Source organism: Geotrypetes seraphini, chromosome 2 (genome assembly GCF_902459505.1).
Source record: "Geotrypetes seraphini chromosome 2, aGeoSer1.1, whole genome shotgun sequence".
Taxonomy (NCBI): Eukaryota; Metazoa; Chordata; class Amphibia; order Gymnophiona; family Dermophiidae; genus Geotrypetes; species Geotrypetes seraphini.
The window spans coordinates 4,660,103-4,677,154 of record NC_047085.1 but is presented as its reverse complement, the minus strand read 5'-3'; the positions used below and the strand labels follow the sequence as shown (position 1 = coordinate 4,677,154).

General features: G+C 42.9%; 1 protein-coding gene across 1 annotated transcript in view; it reads right to left on the bottom strand.

The window, feature by feature from the left end:
• Nucleotides 1–17,052, bottom strand: part of DGAT1 (diacylglycerol O-acyltransferase 1) — a 286,769-nt gene that overhangs the window by 115,201 nt on the left and 154,516 nt on the right. The window contains exons 9-10 of the mRNA XM_033933026.1: nucleotides 11,109–11,212; nucleotides 8,196–8,234 (exon numbers count right to left, since the gene is read on the bottom strand). Coding sequence (XP_033788917.1) covers nucleotides 8,196–8,234; nucleotides 11,109–11,212 — 143 coding nt within the window. The remainder of the gene's footprint in view (nucleotides 1–8,195; nucleotides 8,235–11,108; nucleotides 11,213–17,052) is intronic.

Sequence of the window (17,052 nt, the reverse complement as noted above, 5' to 3'; positions counted from 1 at the left end):
GGGTTAGAAACACGGAAGACTGCGAAGACCTACAAAGGGACCTAACGAGACTGGAAGACTGGGCAAAAAAGTGGCAAATGAGTTTTAACGTAGAGAAATGCAAGGTCATGCATGTAGGGAAAAAGAACCCGATGTTCAACTACAAAATGGGGGGAACACTGCTAGGGGTGAGTAACCTGGAAAGGGACCTGGGGGTGATGGTCGACTCATCACTGAAGCCATCGGTGCAGTGTGCGACAGCCTCGAAGAAAGCAAACAGAATGCTAGGCATCATCAAGAGGGGTATCACGACCCGGACGAGGGAAGTCATCATGCCGCTGTATCGCGCAATGGTGCGCCCGCACCTGGAGTACTGTGTTCAATACTGGTCGCCGTACCTCAAGAAGGACATGGTGGTACTTGAGGGAGTGCAGAGGAGGGCGACTAAGCTGATAAAAGGTATGGAAAATTTTCCATACGCTGACAGGTTAAAAATGCTGGGGATGTTCTCCCTGGAGAAGAGGAGACTTAGAGGGGACATGATAGAAACCTTCAAAATCCTTAGGGGCATAGAGAGAGTAAATAAGGACAGATTCTTCAAACTGAGAGGAGCCACAAGCACTAGGGGTCACTCGGAGAAATTGAAAGGGGACAGGTTTAGAACAAATGCTAGAAAATTCTTTTTTACACAGAGGGTGGTAGACACATGGAACGCGCTTCCGGAGGAAGTGATAGGCCAGAACTCTGTACAAGGATTCAAGAAGGGTTTGGATAGGTTCCTGGAGGATAAGGGGATAGAGGGGTACAGATAGAACTTGAGGTAGGTTATAGAAGTGGTCAGAAACCACTTCACAGGTCGCAGACTTGATGGGCCGCCGCGGGAGCGGACCGCTGGGCGAGATGGACCTCGGTCTGACCCAGTGGAGGCAACTTCTTATGTTCTTATACTTTGAGCTGCATATGTATGGAAAAATTGTCGGATCTTAAAAAAAGCTAGTCTCCATAGAATATAAGCCTTTTATAGTTCTACAGTTTTTAAGCTTGAACTTTCTGCTAGAGATAGCCTCTGGCAAGCAGAGCAAGGTCTGATTTAGTCTTCATTCCCACCCATCCTCCTCATTCCCATTCAGCCATATATCATTTCTTTACTTATAATCTTAATTTATAGTCAATTATTCTAATTAGGACAACAGGAGACCTCTATTACATATTCTTACTATATTTTATTACCTGATAAAAATCAAACACTAAATAAGCATACAATATAATCCTAAGGCTCTCTAAGAAACAAACATTAAATTAAACAATATAATTCTTTTTTTTTTTTTAATAAATCTTTATTAATTTTTAAATCTTACATCAAGTGAATTATAAATAATACAACAATTTTCAGAAATCACTTGTAAATACAATCATATATTCTTATGAAATTAAAAAAAATAGATACCCCCTATTGTCAATATTCCCATGACCATATAATACATTTTTTCTCACCCTAACCCAAATATAAACTAACCATGTGCTTAAGACATCTGATCATTAGAGTAAGTAATCAATGGTCCACATATTTTTTTAAAAGAATTAAATTTTCCTTGTTGTAACACTATCATCTTTTCCATCTTGTATATGTGACAAATTGAATTCCACCAAAATGTATAATTTAACTTAGTATAATCTTTCCAATTTTGAGTAATTTGTTGCTTGGCGACCCCTGTCAATATTAGTAAAAGCTTGTTATTATTAGCAGAAATCGGGATCTGAACTCTCATTTGCTGTACCAAATAATATAGTATCATAAGAGAGTCCAACATGGTTTTCTAATAATTTATTAATTTGGGGCCAAATTAGTTTCCAAAAGGCATTTACACATGGACAGAAGAAAATTAAATGATCTAAAGTCCCCACTTCTAATCTACAATGCCAGCATCTATTGGATCTAGTGTTATCTAACTTCTGTAAACATGTAGGGGTCCAAAAAACTCTATGTAACAAAAATAACCAAGTTTGACTCATAGCTGCTGACCTTGTAGATCTTAATCTCCAAGACCAAAACCGTGGCCACTGAGAGGCAGAAATTGTCTGTCCAATCTCAATACTCTAAATATCCCTAAGACCAGTATAATTCTAAGGCTTTCTAGACCAGTCTAATATAGTGGTGAAGTAAAGAGGGGGCAGACAATCCCGGGCGCCATCACCTCTCCATCCCATGCCTTATTCGTGCCCTCCCTTCTCCTCATATCTCTTTAAATTTTCGCCAGCGGGAGCAACTTCTCCAACCTGCTGCTTGGGCTGGGCTGGCCTGGCTCCCCTATGAAATCGCTTCCTGGTTGTGGTGCCAGGAAGTGACGACAGAGGGAAAGCTAACGCTGGCACAAGCAGCAGGCTGGAGAAACTACTTGTGCCGGTGAAGATTTAAAGAAATATGGGAGAAGTGAGAGTGCAAGTGTGGCGTGGGGGACAATGAAAGAGTGGGGTGGGGTGGGGCGAAAGGAGGGCATGGTGGGGCCACCCTCTTAGGTGCCTCCTACTCTCACTACATCACTGTTCTAATATATTCCTAGTAACTTAATAGGGTTTAACTAATCAACTCAATGCAGATAAGATGCATAATATCCATCTTTTGCACTGTCACATGTATGATTATCTCCCAGTTGGTGAGAAGTTATATGTGTGTGCTCGCTGCAAAGAGCTTCTAGCTCTCAAAGTCCATTCCCTTGAAGCTAGAGCAGCAGACTTGGAGAAGCTGAGGGAGACAGAGAAGTACATGCAGAGATGTTGTAGAGAAGTCCCACCTCTAGTCTGGCTGCCCCTGTGCTGCCTTGAAGGAGGGAAGTCTCCTAAAAGGAGATCACCACCCTGGTGAAATTGGAAATAATCCTGTAGCCAGGACATGCCCACCAGCAGATGCAATATCCTCTTGCAATGAGGATGTCTCTCCAGGGGCTTTTGCTTAGGAGGGAAGGGTTAGGACAGTTGTTGAAGTTAGTGATTCAATCAGTACCCCAACACTGACTGGATAAATGTTACATCAGGGGGTGCTAGGGAGGTAACGTTCCTAAACATCATAAATGATTGCTTTTTGGAGCAACTGGTTCAGGAACTGACAAGAGGGGGAGCTATTTTAGATTTGGTCCTTAGTGGAATGCAAGGCATAGTACAACAGTTAACTGTGTTGGGTCTGCTGGGAAACAGTGATCATAATGTGATCAAATTTGAACTGATATCTGGAGTGACATTGCAAAAGAAATCTACTGTAGCGGAATTTAATTTTTGAAAGAGCGACTATGATAAAATGAGGAAAATGGTTAAAAAGAAGCTAAAAGGATCAGTTGACAGAAGCAAAATCTTCTGGCACTTCTGAGCTGTCAAGCCTTACTTTCCTGTTAATGCCTGAGCCAATCAGCGTTCAGGCACTGACCAAAAAGTAAGGCTAGGACAGCTCAGATCTGCTGGAAAAGTCTGCTCACAAATGTAGGACAGCAAGGTTAGGGAATCACTTGGCAATAATAGAGAATTGCCCAGAGTGCTCATTTAAATATTAATGACCTCATTGTAATACATTTGCATGGCAGAGTTGGAGACTGCTAGGAAGCTCGGAATACTCTACTGACAAGTCCTATGGTATTCCCTCAGAACTCTCTTCAGTACTTCAGAGGCATAAGTCTTCTCTAGAAAGCATATTAGTCCCTGGTTTTATCCGTGAAATGGCCGACAATACCATTCAAACTAGGAGAAAGAATTTAGTGCAGAACTCCTTTGAAGTGCTGGAATATGACTCTCCTACAAAGGGTTTCACTGTGCTTGTTCATGGTGTTATAAAAGAATGGTAGGCTCTGTTAATAATTCACGCAGTCCGAAAGAAAACCGACACCATGCAAGCCATGTAATGGTAAGCCATTTTGATAATCTGCTGCTAAAATATATGAATACTGAACCGGTTTAGCGACCACTTTAAAGATTTGAGAATCTTTGTCTAATATGGGTAAGAGTTGGCATGTTGGGGTTTATCGCCTGATCTAAAGGCATGAGGTCTGGACTCATAATGGGAATTGCTTATCTCCATAGCCATTGAGACAGACTGTGTAGGACAAAGGGACCTGCTGATAAAGCAGAATATGTAATATTGGAGCAAAGAGAGAGGCATCCTAGACTGTTTACAAAACAGTTGCTGGAGTAAATGTCATATGAAATGGCACCAATGGCTTGCCTTCGTTTTAAAAAAATGTGGGAAATGTCAGCCTTACATTACTTAAGAAAGAAACCCACCAAGAGGCAGAATAGATCACAAGGTTCTAAGAGTGGTGACTAAATGACCAAAAAACTGTGAACACAACGCTAAATAACGTGGAAACAATAAATATAATTTAAATGGAGTACCCTCAGTGTGATTGGGCAGCGAGGGGAGATATACTCCAGCGCTTCACATAACAGGACAGGGACCAACAAGCCCCTGCCCACACACCATCATAGGGTACCTCCTTGTGTGTGATAAATCAAAATTGTGAAAAATGAATCACCAACCAACAAGTGAACATAAGTGAGGTCAATTTAGAAGCCACTCTAAGAACCTCCCCAACCAACTCCCACGAACAAGAATTATAAACAGACTTAGCTTAAAATGTTCTTGTCAACTTGTCAAAACAGCCTTACATTACTGTCAGCATTTCTGTTGGGCTAACCAGAGTGTCAGCAAAGGACTCTGTAATATTATATTAAACAATCTGACTTTATGAATGTCAGTGCAGATAGATTAGAGCAGGGGTGTCCAATCTTTTGGCTTCCCTTGGCCGCATTGGAAGAAAAAAATTTGTCTGGGGCCACACAAACACTAACGCTAGCTGATGAGCAAAAATAAAGTTGAGTAGGTCCCAAATTTGCACTCACTAATATAGAAGATGTACATATCTAATAAACCTTCATTAAAAGGACACTGTTGAGAGGAACCCATAAAAGCAGTAATACTTACCCTGACTGAGCAATCCTCCATGTGTGCCGCTGACAGCGGAAAGCCTTGTTCTCCCATTCACTTCTATTACAGCTACGGTGAGCCTCATCAGAGCGGGGATGCTGAAGCGGCTGTCAGTGGTGCATGTAGAGGGTTGCTCAGTCAGGGTAAGTATTACTGCTTTTATGGGTTCCTCTCCACAGTGTCCCTATAAAATTGTTTGTGATATTTTTTAAGTAATGTCTCCTTTAAAGCCAATTGGCAATTTCATGTTATTAAAAATTACCATTTCTTCTCAGTCTGCAGCTATCCAAATCGTGGAAAATCAACCACTCATCTTCCTGTCTCTTTCCATCTGTACATCTTAGCTCCAATTACAGAAAATTTACTTGCTGTTTTTGGCTTTCCTTGAACTGGGAAGTTTTTAATTACACCGCTGTGTTGAGTGGGTCCTCACTTGTCGCATATTAATTGCATGCAGCAGAGGTTCTAAAAATCAGATTCAATGACTTCCATGGCCCTCCCTAGCTCACTCATAATTTATTAAGATTTGGAGAGGGTGTGAGAGCTGAGTTTGGAGAGCCTTGGTGGACCTAACACCCAATAAAGTGAAAAAAAAAAAATAATTATAATTTATTATTATTTTTTTTTTAAACTGCAGCTGATTGTGATTTGTGATGCGCAGTTCCGCAGGTGAGGGGTAGATTTTTTTCAGTGATATTAAGATTTATTTTTTTTTTCCACAAATTTGTAAATAACAACAGCCTATGAGATATTCCATAACGTTAGAGCCATCGTGTTGACCCTCAACATTTTAATGAAGATCTCATTTTAAAAAATCTACCCCTCACCTGTAGAACTGCCCCATCATACCACAATCATCTGCAGGAGATTTGTTTTGTTATAAATGACTTTCTTTGCACTTTATTGGGTGTTAAGGTTCACCAAGGCTCTCCACTCAGCTCTCACACCCTCTTCAAATCATAATAAATTACCCCGGCCTAAGTAATAGGCCTCACACTAGAGGCAATACACCACAGGCCGCACATGCGTAGTACAGGCTGTCCTCGGGTTAAAAATGGGTTCCGTTTTTTAAACCGTTCTTAAATTGAATTTGTATGTAACTCGGATCCTAGTATTCTTCCCATCTTCTCCACCTCCTTGAAGCCCCTCTTGCATCCTATTCCATCCATCCCACTGTTCTTTCTCCACCACCACATCCAACATTACGCCTCTCATCTCTCTCTTCCCTATGCATCTCTACGTCATTCCTCTCTCACCATGTCCAATAATTCTCTCTCTGCCCAACAAGTCTCTTCTTTCTTCATCTCCCCATGTACACCATCTCTTTCCCTTTTCAGACACCCAATTCTTACATTACATTACATTAGTGATTTCTATTCCGCTTGTACCTTGTGGTTCTAAGTGGATTACATTAGAAGATGGCTGGTCATTTCCAGGCGATGACAATACAATACTTTACATTACTTTACTCTCCCTTACCTCAGCATCTCTTTCTCTCACTCCCTCCATTCTTCCATCCTATGGCTCATGCTCCCCTCCCTCCTTCCTGTATCTCAAGTTCAGGCCTCCGCCCTCCCTTCTTCCTTCCATCATTTGTCTGAAGTTTGTGCTCCCTCCCTCTCAAGTCCCAACACGCCCCCTCCCTCCATTCTGTGCCTCAAGTACATGCCTCCCTCTGGTGGGTGTTTACCTTCTGGCCAGCTCTCTCCTCCTCCCTGTCAGTCATTTCTCTGCACAAAGCTGCCGGTGGCGGCTCCTATAGGCGTCCCACAGCTGAGCCGGAAACCTTTCTCTGACAGTGCAATGTCAGAGGGAAGGCTTCCAGCTCAGCCGCAAGACATGTGAGGAGCCGCTACCTGCGGCTTTTTGCAGAGAAATGACTGGCAGAGAGGAGAGAGCTGGCCAGAAGGTAAACACCCAAGGACGGCAATAAGCTAAATGCCACATCGCCCTCAAGCTGGGCAGTATTAAACACTTTGCCATGTGGCCCATGGGTTGGACTAGAGGCCCCTGGCCATTCAGTCTCAGAAAAGACCTTAGAACGCCACTAAATGACTTCTAAAATACCAGTACTTTAGATTAACAAAGAACCTTTGGCACAGTAGTGGGAGGATACACCATAGCCCTGGAGTTTCAACAGATGTGCTAAATACAAATGCTTAAGGAAATCTTGTCAATTGAGGGCCATGGTCTCAAACACGTACCAAATTAGGCATAGAAAGATGCTGAAAAATATGTACTTAACAATAGATGCTATTTTTAGAACAAAACTCAAAATTATAAATGCAGATCAAAACCCTTCCCCTCCTCTCTTGCTTTGGACTATCTGTCTGCTTCCTCTCTTTCCCCTTTTAGCTCCTTCAGAGATAGGACCAACTGTCTTTTCTCTCTTATTCACCAAAGCCCAGAAGCAGTTCTAAATCTAACTGTATACTCTGTATTTGTAAAAAAAACTATTTCTATATAAAATACACTTTTATGCAACCACTCTTGGCTATCATTGTCATTAACTTTACTTCCCACTGCTCCTCTGTGGTCAGAACCCAGGACCTCTCAGCACACCCACAAAAAAACACACTTTAAAACCAAAAGATTACATTTAGGAGCTCAAAATCTGAGGGGGGAAGATATAATATAAACATTTAAATACTTGAGGAATGGGAGATACACATAGGGATGGAATAAAAATATAGGGCATTTCCACTTAAAGTCAAACTTAAATGACTTTTACACTTTTAAAAAAGGCATGGGGTGGGGGTAACCTTGAGCAGTAGCTGCAAGCCTAAAAAAATAAAAAGGGAGGGTGATAACATGCAGAGTGGTAGGTAGAACCTCCCCCCCCCCCTCCTCCCCAGCCACTTTTCTGAGCAGACTAGATGGGTAATGCTGGTCTATCTGCCATCATTTATTGCAAAAATCACAGCTGCTTACACATTATTTTGTTGGTTACCCACTTGAAAAGTGAACACATTTTGCCATTACACAAGCAAGCAGACATATCTTCATTGCTCATGTTATTTATTATTCTTCATATTTGGGGGGACCTGTCCATCCAGTGATGGCATAACCCCAGAAAGCAATGTTGAGACTATTGTTCATCTCCTTTACTGAAAATGAGGTACAGGTTGGACACCCCTGGGGCCTTTCAAACTTCCTCTACATCCCATTGCTATGTCACCTAATTCTGAACTCAATCCAAAAGCAGATACATAAGAGTCCCACATAGATATGCAGCAAAGGGACTTACCTGTTGAATTAGGCCTATTAACAACTGCATGAAAAATAACTGCAAGACAAAATTCAGAGAGTCACTGGCGTCCACATACTCCACACAATTCCAGCACATGAAAATGTGAATCTTTTCCACAGGAAAAACCAAAAAAGGAACTAACCCCCCACACACTCATTAAAGCACAAATCTGCAAAAGTGGAGGATGCAAAACTTTCTTCTTTTCTTCAAAGTATTGAACATAAGTTATCCCAATGTTGACTGTGAAACTGACAAGAAGGAAAAAAAGACCAGATTCCCTTAATTGGCAATTAAATCGATAAATGCCTGATATATAGGGAGAAATCAATCACTGGTCAAAGAAAAATCCTCCTTGTTATAAACTTAACTGAAGGGTCCTGATCCCGAGAGGACCTATTTCACATACTGCTTCATTATTGTTAAAAAATATTTTTTGTAGTACTGCTAGTTTCTTTATTAGAATATTTTGACCTCATATTTGGAGCGTTCTCCTGCTGGCCATATTCTATGGGTAGCTGTTTAAGCCTCATTGTAGGATTTTTTGAAGAATAGGATTCTTTAAGATCAATATATAATGAGAATGATATTCTATTCACAAAATTATTCCTTTTCCAGTGAATGTTTGCTTTATGTGCTAGTATGAATCGGACATATGTTAAATCTTATTGCAGTTATGATGTTAATCTTTTTCAGCAAATGTGAAATGACTTCCACGTTCACTGTTTTTTAAAATTCAACAATTATTAACAGCCTTTATAAACAGCATCATTAACATCTGATCCCCTGATGAAGCAGTATGTGAAACGGGTCCTGTCGGGACCAGGACCCTTCAGTTACTGTATATACTCAAATATAAGCCAAGATTTTGGGGTCACAAAAATGGGGGGGTCTCGGTTTATATTTGAGCCACCACCTGACCACTTGGTACAGCTTAGAGAATGACATGGGGACAAATTTTTCCCCATCCCCGCAGGAACTCATTTTCCCATCCAGTTCTTTTCCTGCAAGCTCTGTCCTCATCTGCACAAGCCTCAAACACTTTAAAATCATAAGTGTTTAAGGCTTATGTGGTTAAGGCAGAGCTTACAGGAATGGGGCAGGGGCAGTGACAGCGACAGAACTCGCGGGGATGGGGTAGGGAAATTTAGTTCCTGCGAGGACGGTGAAAAATTTGGCCCAGTGTCATTCTCTAGTACAGCTGTCCTCTTCCTGCTGAACTACAGGGGTGTCCTCCCCTCTGAGCCACTATCCACATATATTTTTCCCAACCCCTAGTCACTGATCCCCATATACCCGTTGGTGCTGCTGCCACTTCTGCAGATTCGCTGACCTCTATAACTTGTAGCTTACGCTGCCACTGATCCACTGTATGTTGAACCTGGTGGGACCTTCAGCATCTGTGAATGCACAAGTCCTGCTGGCTCCTGCCTTCTCTGAGAATCCTGGAGGGGGCAGGAGCTGGCAGACCTTGAGCATGCGCAGATGCTAAACTAAACTAAAGCTTAACATTATATATCGGGTCATCAACCTAAGGAAGCTCGACTCGCTTTACAACAATTAAACAAGAACAAGAGAGATTAATTTTCAAAATGTTTAGCAAATAAAAAAGTTTTTAGAAATTTACAAAAAGATTGGACTAGGGCTCCTCAGTTAAGGGGAGTTCATTCCATAGTTGCGAAAGTTTAAAAGCCAGAGATTGACTAAAGATCTTAACTCCTTTAATTCCTTTTCTGGATGGGAGAGTTTGAATTGTTGGATGCCTCTTGCATAGGAGGATCTGTAAACATTCCATAATAAGGGAACGAGGGAAATAAAAATGCCATATAAAATTTTGAAAAAGATGCAAGCAAATTTCAATTGAATTCTAAGATAAACTGGGAACCAATGAAGACTCAGGAGCAAAGGGGTCACATGGTCATATTTACTTTTTCCAAAAATCAACTTCACAGTAGTATTCTGGATTAATTGTAATCTTTGGAGACAGATTTTTGTAATGCCAAAGTAAATAGCATTGCAATAATCTAGTTGGGATAATATGCTCAAGGATCTGCCCGGTTCAACATACAGTGGACTGGCCACAACAGAACCTATGGGTGTAAAGAGGTCAGTGGCACTGAGGGATGCATGGAGGTTAGTGAATCTGCAGCGGCAGCAGCACCAACGGGCATTGGAGGTCAGTGATTCGGGGGGGGGGGTCATGTACTGTGTAGAGCAGCGTCTCCCCCCCACAGGCAGGATAGTGACCAGTGGCATACTGGGGGGGGGGGAGTTGTGGGGTTCACTCCGGGTGCTCTGATGACAAGCACCGGCATCAAGAACCTCTTCCGGGCAGCAGCAGCAGCAGCAACAGTGTCCCAATTCACTGCTCTTGTCGTGTCATGCCTTCTTCTCTGCCGAGTCCTGCCTTTACAGAAACAGGAAGTAGATGGGACCCAGCAAAGAGGAAGGCCCGACGCGGCAAGAGTACTGCAGACTGGAGGGTGACAAAGAAAGAGAAGGGAGAGAAATTCTGCACCCAATTGGGGAGAAAGAGGGAGGGGAGGAGAAGGAAGACCAGGGAAGGGAAAAGAGACAATAGAGATACCAGACCATGGGGAAAGAAAGGATGGAGGGAAGGGAAGGAGATGCCAGGGCATGGAGGGGGAGGAAGAGATGTCAAGGCATGGGGGAAGGAAGGGAAGGAGACAGAGATGCCAGACCAGGGAGAAAGGAGGGAGGGAGGGAGAGAGATGAGATGCCAAAGCATCAAAGCACCAAAGCATGGAGGGGGAGGGAGAGATGGAAGGGAAGGAGAGGAGAGAGAGATGCCAGTGCATGGGGGTGGAGGGAAGGAACTCTGTGTCTCTTTCAAACTAAAGTCCAATAAAATTTCCAACTTTGCAAAGTGCTCACACAGATCATGTTTCTCACCATTTCCAGGAGTCTGCGCAGAAGGAATCTCTTGCGTATTCGAGAGGATCGGGGAAAGTTCAGCTCATAGCATAGTGTGGGAGCAAACACAAAGTAATAAACATCTGCAAAAAACAAAACAAAAAACCTCAGTAGATAGAGGAGGTGAATCAATGCATACTGAGTGACAGAAGAGGCAGTGGAGGGTGAATTTGGCTTCTATGAAAAGGAAGGATCATGGGAGACAGAAAAACTGGGGTAAATAGCCATCATGATGTTCAGAGAGATAATTAAAGGAATTTTGTTTCACAGGAATTTCAAAAGTGATAGAAGTGTGAGGATTACAGACCATTATTTAAGTCAGCCGTTTTCAACCCAGTTTGGGGTTTTTAAAAAAAATCTTTATTCATTTTTGCATCTTACAACAAGTGTATCAATAAATGACATTTGAAATTGAAACACTTGAATTTCTATCATATTCAACATTAAATCATAAAATTTAACCCTCTCCCTCCCATCCTTACCATAACCTATGCAATCACATATATCATATAAAATTTTCCTTCCTATTGATCTAAACATTTAATAAAAATTTAGAAATCCCCCTCCTCCAACCCCTTCATTTGCATTGTACTTATAATGGAAAACTGGTATCTATTCATTACAATAATTTGTTAATGGCCCCCAGATCTCTTTAAATTTCTTATAATTCCCTTTTTGTATGGCTATTGTTCTTTCCATTTTATAAATGTGACATAACGAATTCCACCAAAAATTGTAATTGAGTCTATTTCAATTCTTCCAATTACTTGTGATATGTTGTATGGTGACCCCAGTCATCATCAATAGAAGCCTGTTATTTTTAGATTAAATTTGGCTCTTTGCTCTCATTGACATACCAAATAGAACTGTATCATATGATAATGCCACACAATTTTCCAATAAACAATTTATTTGGCCCCATATTGATTTCCAAAAGGCCAAAATAAATGGACAATAGAATAATAAGTGATCTAGAGTCCCTGCTTCAAGATTACAATGCCAGCATCTATTAGACTTAGAGCTATTTAATTTTTGTAATCTAACTGGGGTCCAAAATGCTCTATGCAGGAGAAAAAAACAAGTTTGTCTCATAGATGCGGACACTGTACATCTCATCCTCCAAAACCAAATTCGTGGCCATTGAGACGCAGAAATCTGATGCTTAATCTCAATGCTCCAAATATCCCTAAGACCAGTTTTAGGTTTTTTATTTACAAATCCGTTTATCAATTTATACCACTGTGCGGCCTGGTGTCCCAGGAAGTCCACCTGAAAGTATAAAAATTCCAAACTATATCGCGTATTAAGATTTTTCCATTCAGGGAATGGCCTGAATGGCCTACCTGAATGGCCTGCTTCAGTTGCAACCATCTAAAGCTTTGTGATTTATTAAGACCATTTTTATGTTGTAACTGTGAAAAATCAAGCAGTTTACCATTTGAAATAACATCATCTAAAATACGTATATCTGCTATCATCCAATGCTTCCAGATGACCTTAAATCCGCCAATTTGAATCTTGGAGTTTAGCCATATAGTTTGATTCGTCGATTTATAGATTGGAATAGATGTTAAATTACTGACATATCATAAGGTTTTCCATGTATCCATTAAAATTCTGTTTTCTTTATACAATCTAGGCAATTTGATACTAAGAATATGACATAAACGTAGAGGAAACATGAGTCGCCATTCCAACCACAACCAATCTGGGGTATTGTCAATGAGCAATGGCGCAAAATATAGGCTTGATGATACCTATAAAAATTGGGAAAATTTACCCCCACCCTCTGTAACTGGCTTTTGTACAGATACTAAAGCAATTCTAGGAATTTTACCCAGCCAAATAAATTTTGTAAGAATACGATTTAATTTTTTATAAAAGGACCCCTGAAAAATATTGGTATCATACCCATTTGATAACAAACCACAGGCAATATAGAAACATAGAAATAGACGGCAGATAAGAGCCACGGCCCATCTAGTCTGCCCACCCCAATAACCCTCCCTTACCTTTCTCTGTGAATAGATCCCACGTGTCTATCCCATTTGGCCTTAAAATCAGGCACGCTGCTGGCCTCAATAACCTGAAGTGGAAAACTATTCCAGCGATCAACCACCCTTTCAGTGAAAAAGAATTTCCTGGTGTCCCCGTGCAGTTTCCCACCCCTGATTTTCCACGGATGCCCCCTTGTTGCCGCGGGACCCTTGAAAAAGAAGATATCTTCTTCCACCTCGATGCGGCCCATGAGATATTTGAATGTCTCGATCATGTCACCCCTCTCTCTGCGTTCGAGTGAGTACAGCTGCAACTTATCCAGCCGTTCCTCGTACGGAAGATCCTTGAGTCCCGAGACCATCCGGGTGGCCATTCTCTGGACCAACTCCAGTCTCAGCACATCCTTAAGGTAATGCGGCCTCCAGAATTGTACACAGTATTCCAGGTGGGGCCTCACCATGGATCTATACAATGGCATAATGACCTCAGGCTTACGGCTGACGAAACTCCTGCGTATGCAACCTATGATTTGCCTTGCCTTGGATGAAGCTTGCTCCACTTGATTGGCAGTCTTCATGTTCTCACTGACGATCACCCCTAAGTCTCGTTCTGCTTCAGTTCTTGTTAGGATCTCGTCATTAAGGGTATAAGTCTTGCATGGATTTTGGCTGCCCAGGTGCATGACTTTGCATTTTTTGGCATTGAAGCTAGAGAGTTGCATGGGGACAGAAATCCTACCTGTCCCCGTGAGGAATCCCACCCGTCCCCACCCGTCCCCACGAGGAATCCCCTCCGTCCCCGCCCATCCCCGTGAGGAATCCCCTCCGTCCCCGCCCGTCCCTATAAACTTCAGAAATAGTTATTTCATTTAATTATGCTACTGAATTAAAGGCTCTGGTAGAAACCCATTTACAAATAAGCAAAAAGACTTTATTAATTTGGAAATATTAATTGGGAAGAATACATACTTTGTAAACGGGTTTCTACCAGAGCCTCTTTTGTTTATAAATTTTTACCAACACAACTAATATACTACTTTATCCTGAAACAAAAAAAAAAAATAAATAAATATAATTCTTTTCCTATCTTTGTTGTCTGGTTTCTGCTTTCCTCATGTTCTCATTCAGTTCCTTCCATCCACTGTCTCCCTTCCTTCTGCGTCTTCCATTTGCTCTGTTACTGTGCCTCTCCCTTTCTCCCTCCTTCCAAATTGGTCTGGCACCCATCTTCTTCCCTCCGCTCCCCCCATAGTCTGGCATCTCTGTCTTCTTCCCTGCCAGCGTCTTCTCCCCACTCTCTCTTCTCCATTTCCTTTCAGCATCCTTCTCCCCCCCCCATCTTCCCCATGTCCTGTCAGCGTCCTTCTCCCCCCTCTGTCTTCCACATGTGCTTTCAGTGTCCTTCTCCCTCCTCCTTCTCTCCCGCCCCGGGTGCAGCACAGCCGGCCAGGTCCCCTTACTTTTGTGGCACTTCCCCGACCGACCGACCGACAACAACCCCGGTCTGACAAACCTCCCTGCCCTTAACTGCGAATCTAAATTTCCTTCTTACAGCTGCTGTAAGAAGGTAATTTAGATTCGCGGTTAAGGGCAGGGAGGTTTGTCGGACCGGGGCTGTTGTTGGTCAGTTGGGGAAGCGCCACAAAAAGTAAGGGGACCTGGCCAGCTGTGCTGCACTGGGGCGGACCGCCCCCTCCCTTGGTAGCCACTCGAGCCACGAGGCTACTCTACTCTCCTTCTCCTTATCTGCCCTGCCTACAGCACAGAGCCGAACAGAAGTCTTCCTGACGTCAGCGCTGACGTTGGAGGGAGGGAGGGCTTTGTTTAAGCCCTCCCTCCCCTCCGACGTCAGCGCTGACGTCGGGAAGACTTCCGTTCGGCTCTGTGCTGCAAGCAGAGCAGGTAGGGAGAAAAGTCGCGTGACTTAGTACATCCAGCCCTGCAGGAACCCCGCGATCCTCGGAGGCGTCCCCACGGGATTCCCGCGACCCTAGGGGGCGTCCCCACGGGATCCCCGTGACCTGAAGGGGGAATCCGCGGGTCCCGCGGGATTCCCGTCGTCCCCGTTCCCGTGCAGCTCTCTAATTGAAGCTGAGTTGCCAGGACCTAGACCAGCGCTCCAGTAGGAGTAGGTCGTGCATCATGTTTTCGGACATTGAATTTATGTCTGTTGTGCTTTTGCCCACTACATTGCTTAGTTTGGCGTCATCGGCAAATAATGTTATTTTACCTCGCAGCCCTTCTGCCCAAGTCTCTTATAAACATGTTGAATAGGATCGGGCCCAGGACCGAGCCCTGCGGCACTCCACTGATTACCTCCGTCATTTTGGAGGGGGTGCCGTTCACCACTACCCTCTGAAGCCTACCTCCAAGCCAGTTCCCAACCCATTTCGTCAATGTGTCGTCCAATCCTATAGAACTCATCTTGCTCAGCAACCTGCGGTGTGGTACGCTATCGAATGCTTTACTGAAGTCCAGGTACACGATGTCCAGGGACTCCCCAACATCCAGCTTCCTCGTCACCCAGTCAAATAAGCTGATCAGATTGGATTGGCAGGATCTCCCCTTAGTAAATCCATGTTGACAGGGATCCTGTAGATTCTCCTCGTTCAGGATCGTATCCAATTGGTGTTTGATTAGAGTTTCCATTAGTTTGCACACTATTGATGTGAGACTCACCGGTCTGTAGTTTGCTGTCTCCATCTTGGAGCCTTTCTTGTGGAGTGGAATGACGTTAGCCGTCTTCCAGTCCAACGGGACGTTACCCGTACTAAGGGAGAGATTGAAGAGCGCGGATAGCGGTTCCGCCAAGACATCACACAACTCCCTGAGCACCCTGGGGTGTAGGTTGTCAGGCCCCATTGCCTTGTTAACCTTAAGCTTTGACAGCTCGCAGTAGACACCGCTGGGTGTAAACTCGAAATTACTAAACGGGTCATCTGCGTCAACCCTTGTCTGTAGCTGAGGGCCAGTTTATATTATATCCTGAAAATTTACCAAATTTCTCTATCAATTCAAGTAAGCATGGAATGGTTGTTTCTGGATTTCTCAAATGAAGCAGTAGTATATCATCTGCATATGCGGGTGAAGACTGAGCAGAAGTATTCATTTAACAGTTGGGCTTTTTCCGAGTCCGCTTCTACATAGTCTCCGTCTGTTTGAACTCTCCCCCACCAAGAAAGATGTAAATCAGGGATGTCCAACCTTTTGGCTTCCCTGGGCCTCACTGGCCGAAAAAAAATTTTCTGGAGCAGCACAAACATGCAAATGCTGCAGCAAGATGGAGGAGGGAGCCGGCAAGATGGTAAACACCTGGGGACAGCAGAGGAAAACACTGCATCACCCTTGACCGAGGCCGCACAAAATACTTCACGGGGCCGCAGGTTGGACACCCCTGATGTAAAGGATTCCATTGCTCACACATTTGTTACGTTCTGTAATAAAAAATTTTTCATTCTCTTTCATTGTGTCTTCCAGCGTATTTTTTTATCCTAATACCTAAATATTTTATTCCATCCTCCTTCCATAGAAAGGGGAATGAATCAAACAAGCCTTTTGTACAATGTACATTTAGTGGAATAACTTCTGATTTGCTCCAGTTTATATTATATCCTGAAAATTTACCAAATTTCTCTATCAATTCAAGTAAGCATGGAATGGTTGTTTCTGGATTTCTCAAATGAAGCAGTAGTATATCATCTGCATATGCAGAGACCTTGTATTCCCGATCTGAATAAGGAATACCCTATATTACATTACATTAGGGACTTCTATTCCGCCTATACCTTGCAGTTCAAGGCGGATTACAAAAGAGCTAACTGGACATTTCCAGTGAAGTTACAACAGTTTTGGGGGGGGTTGTTTTTTTTTGTTACAAGGGAGGAGAGGTACCTGGTTTAATTCCGGAAGAACTTGCACATTGGATA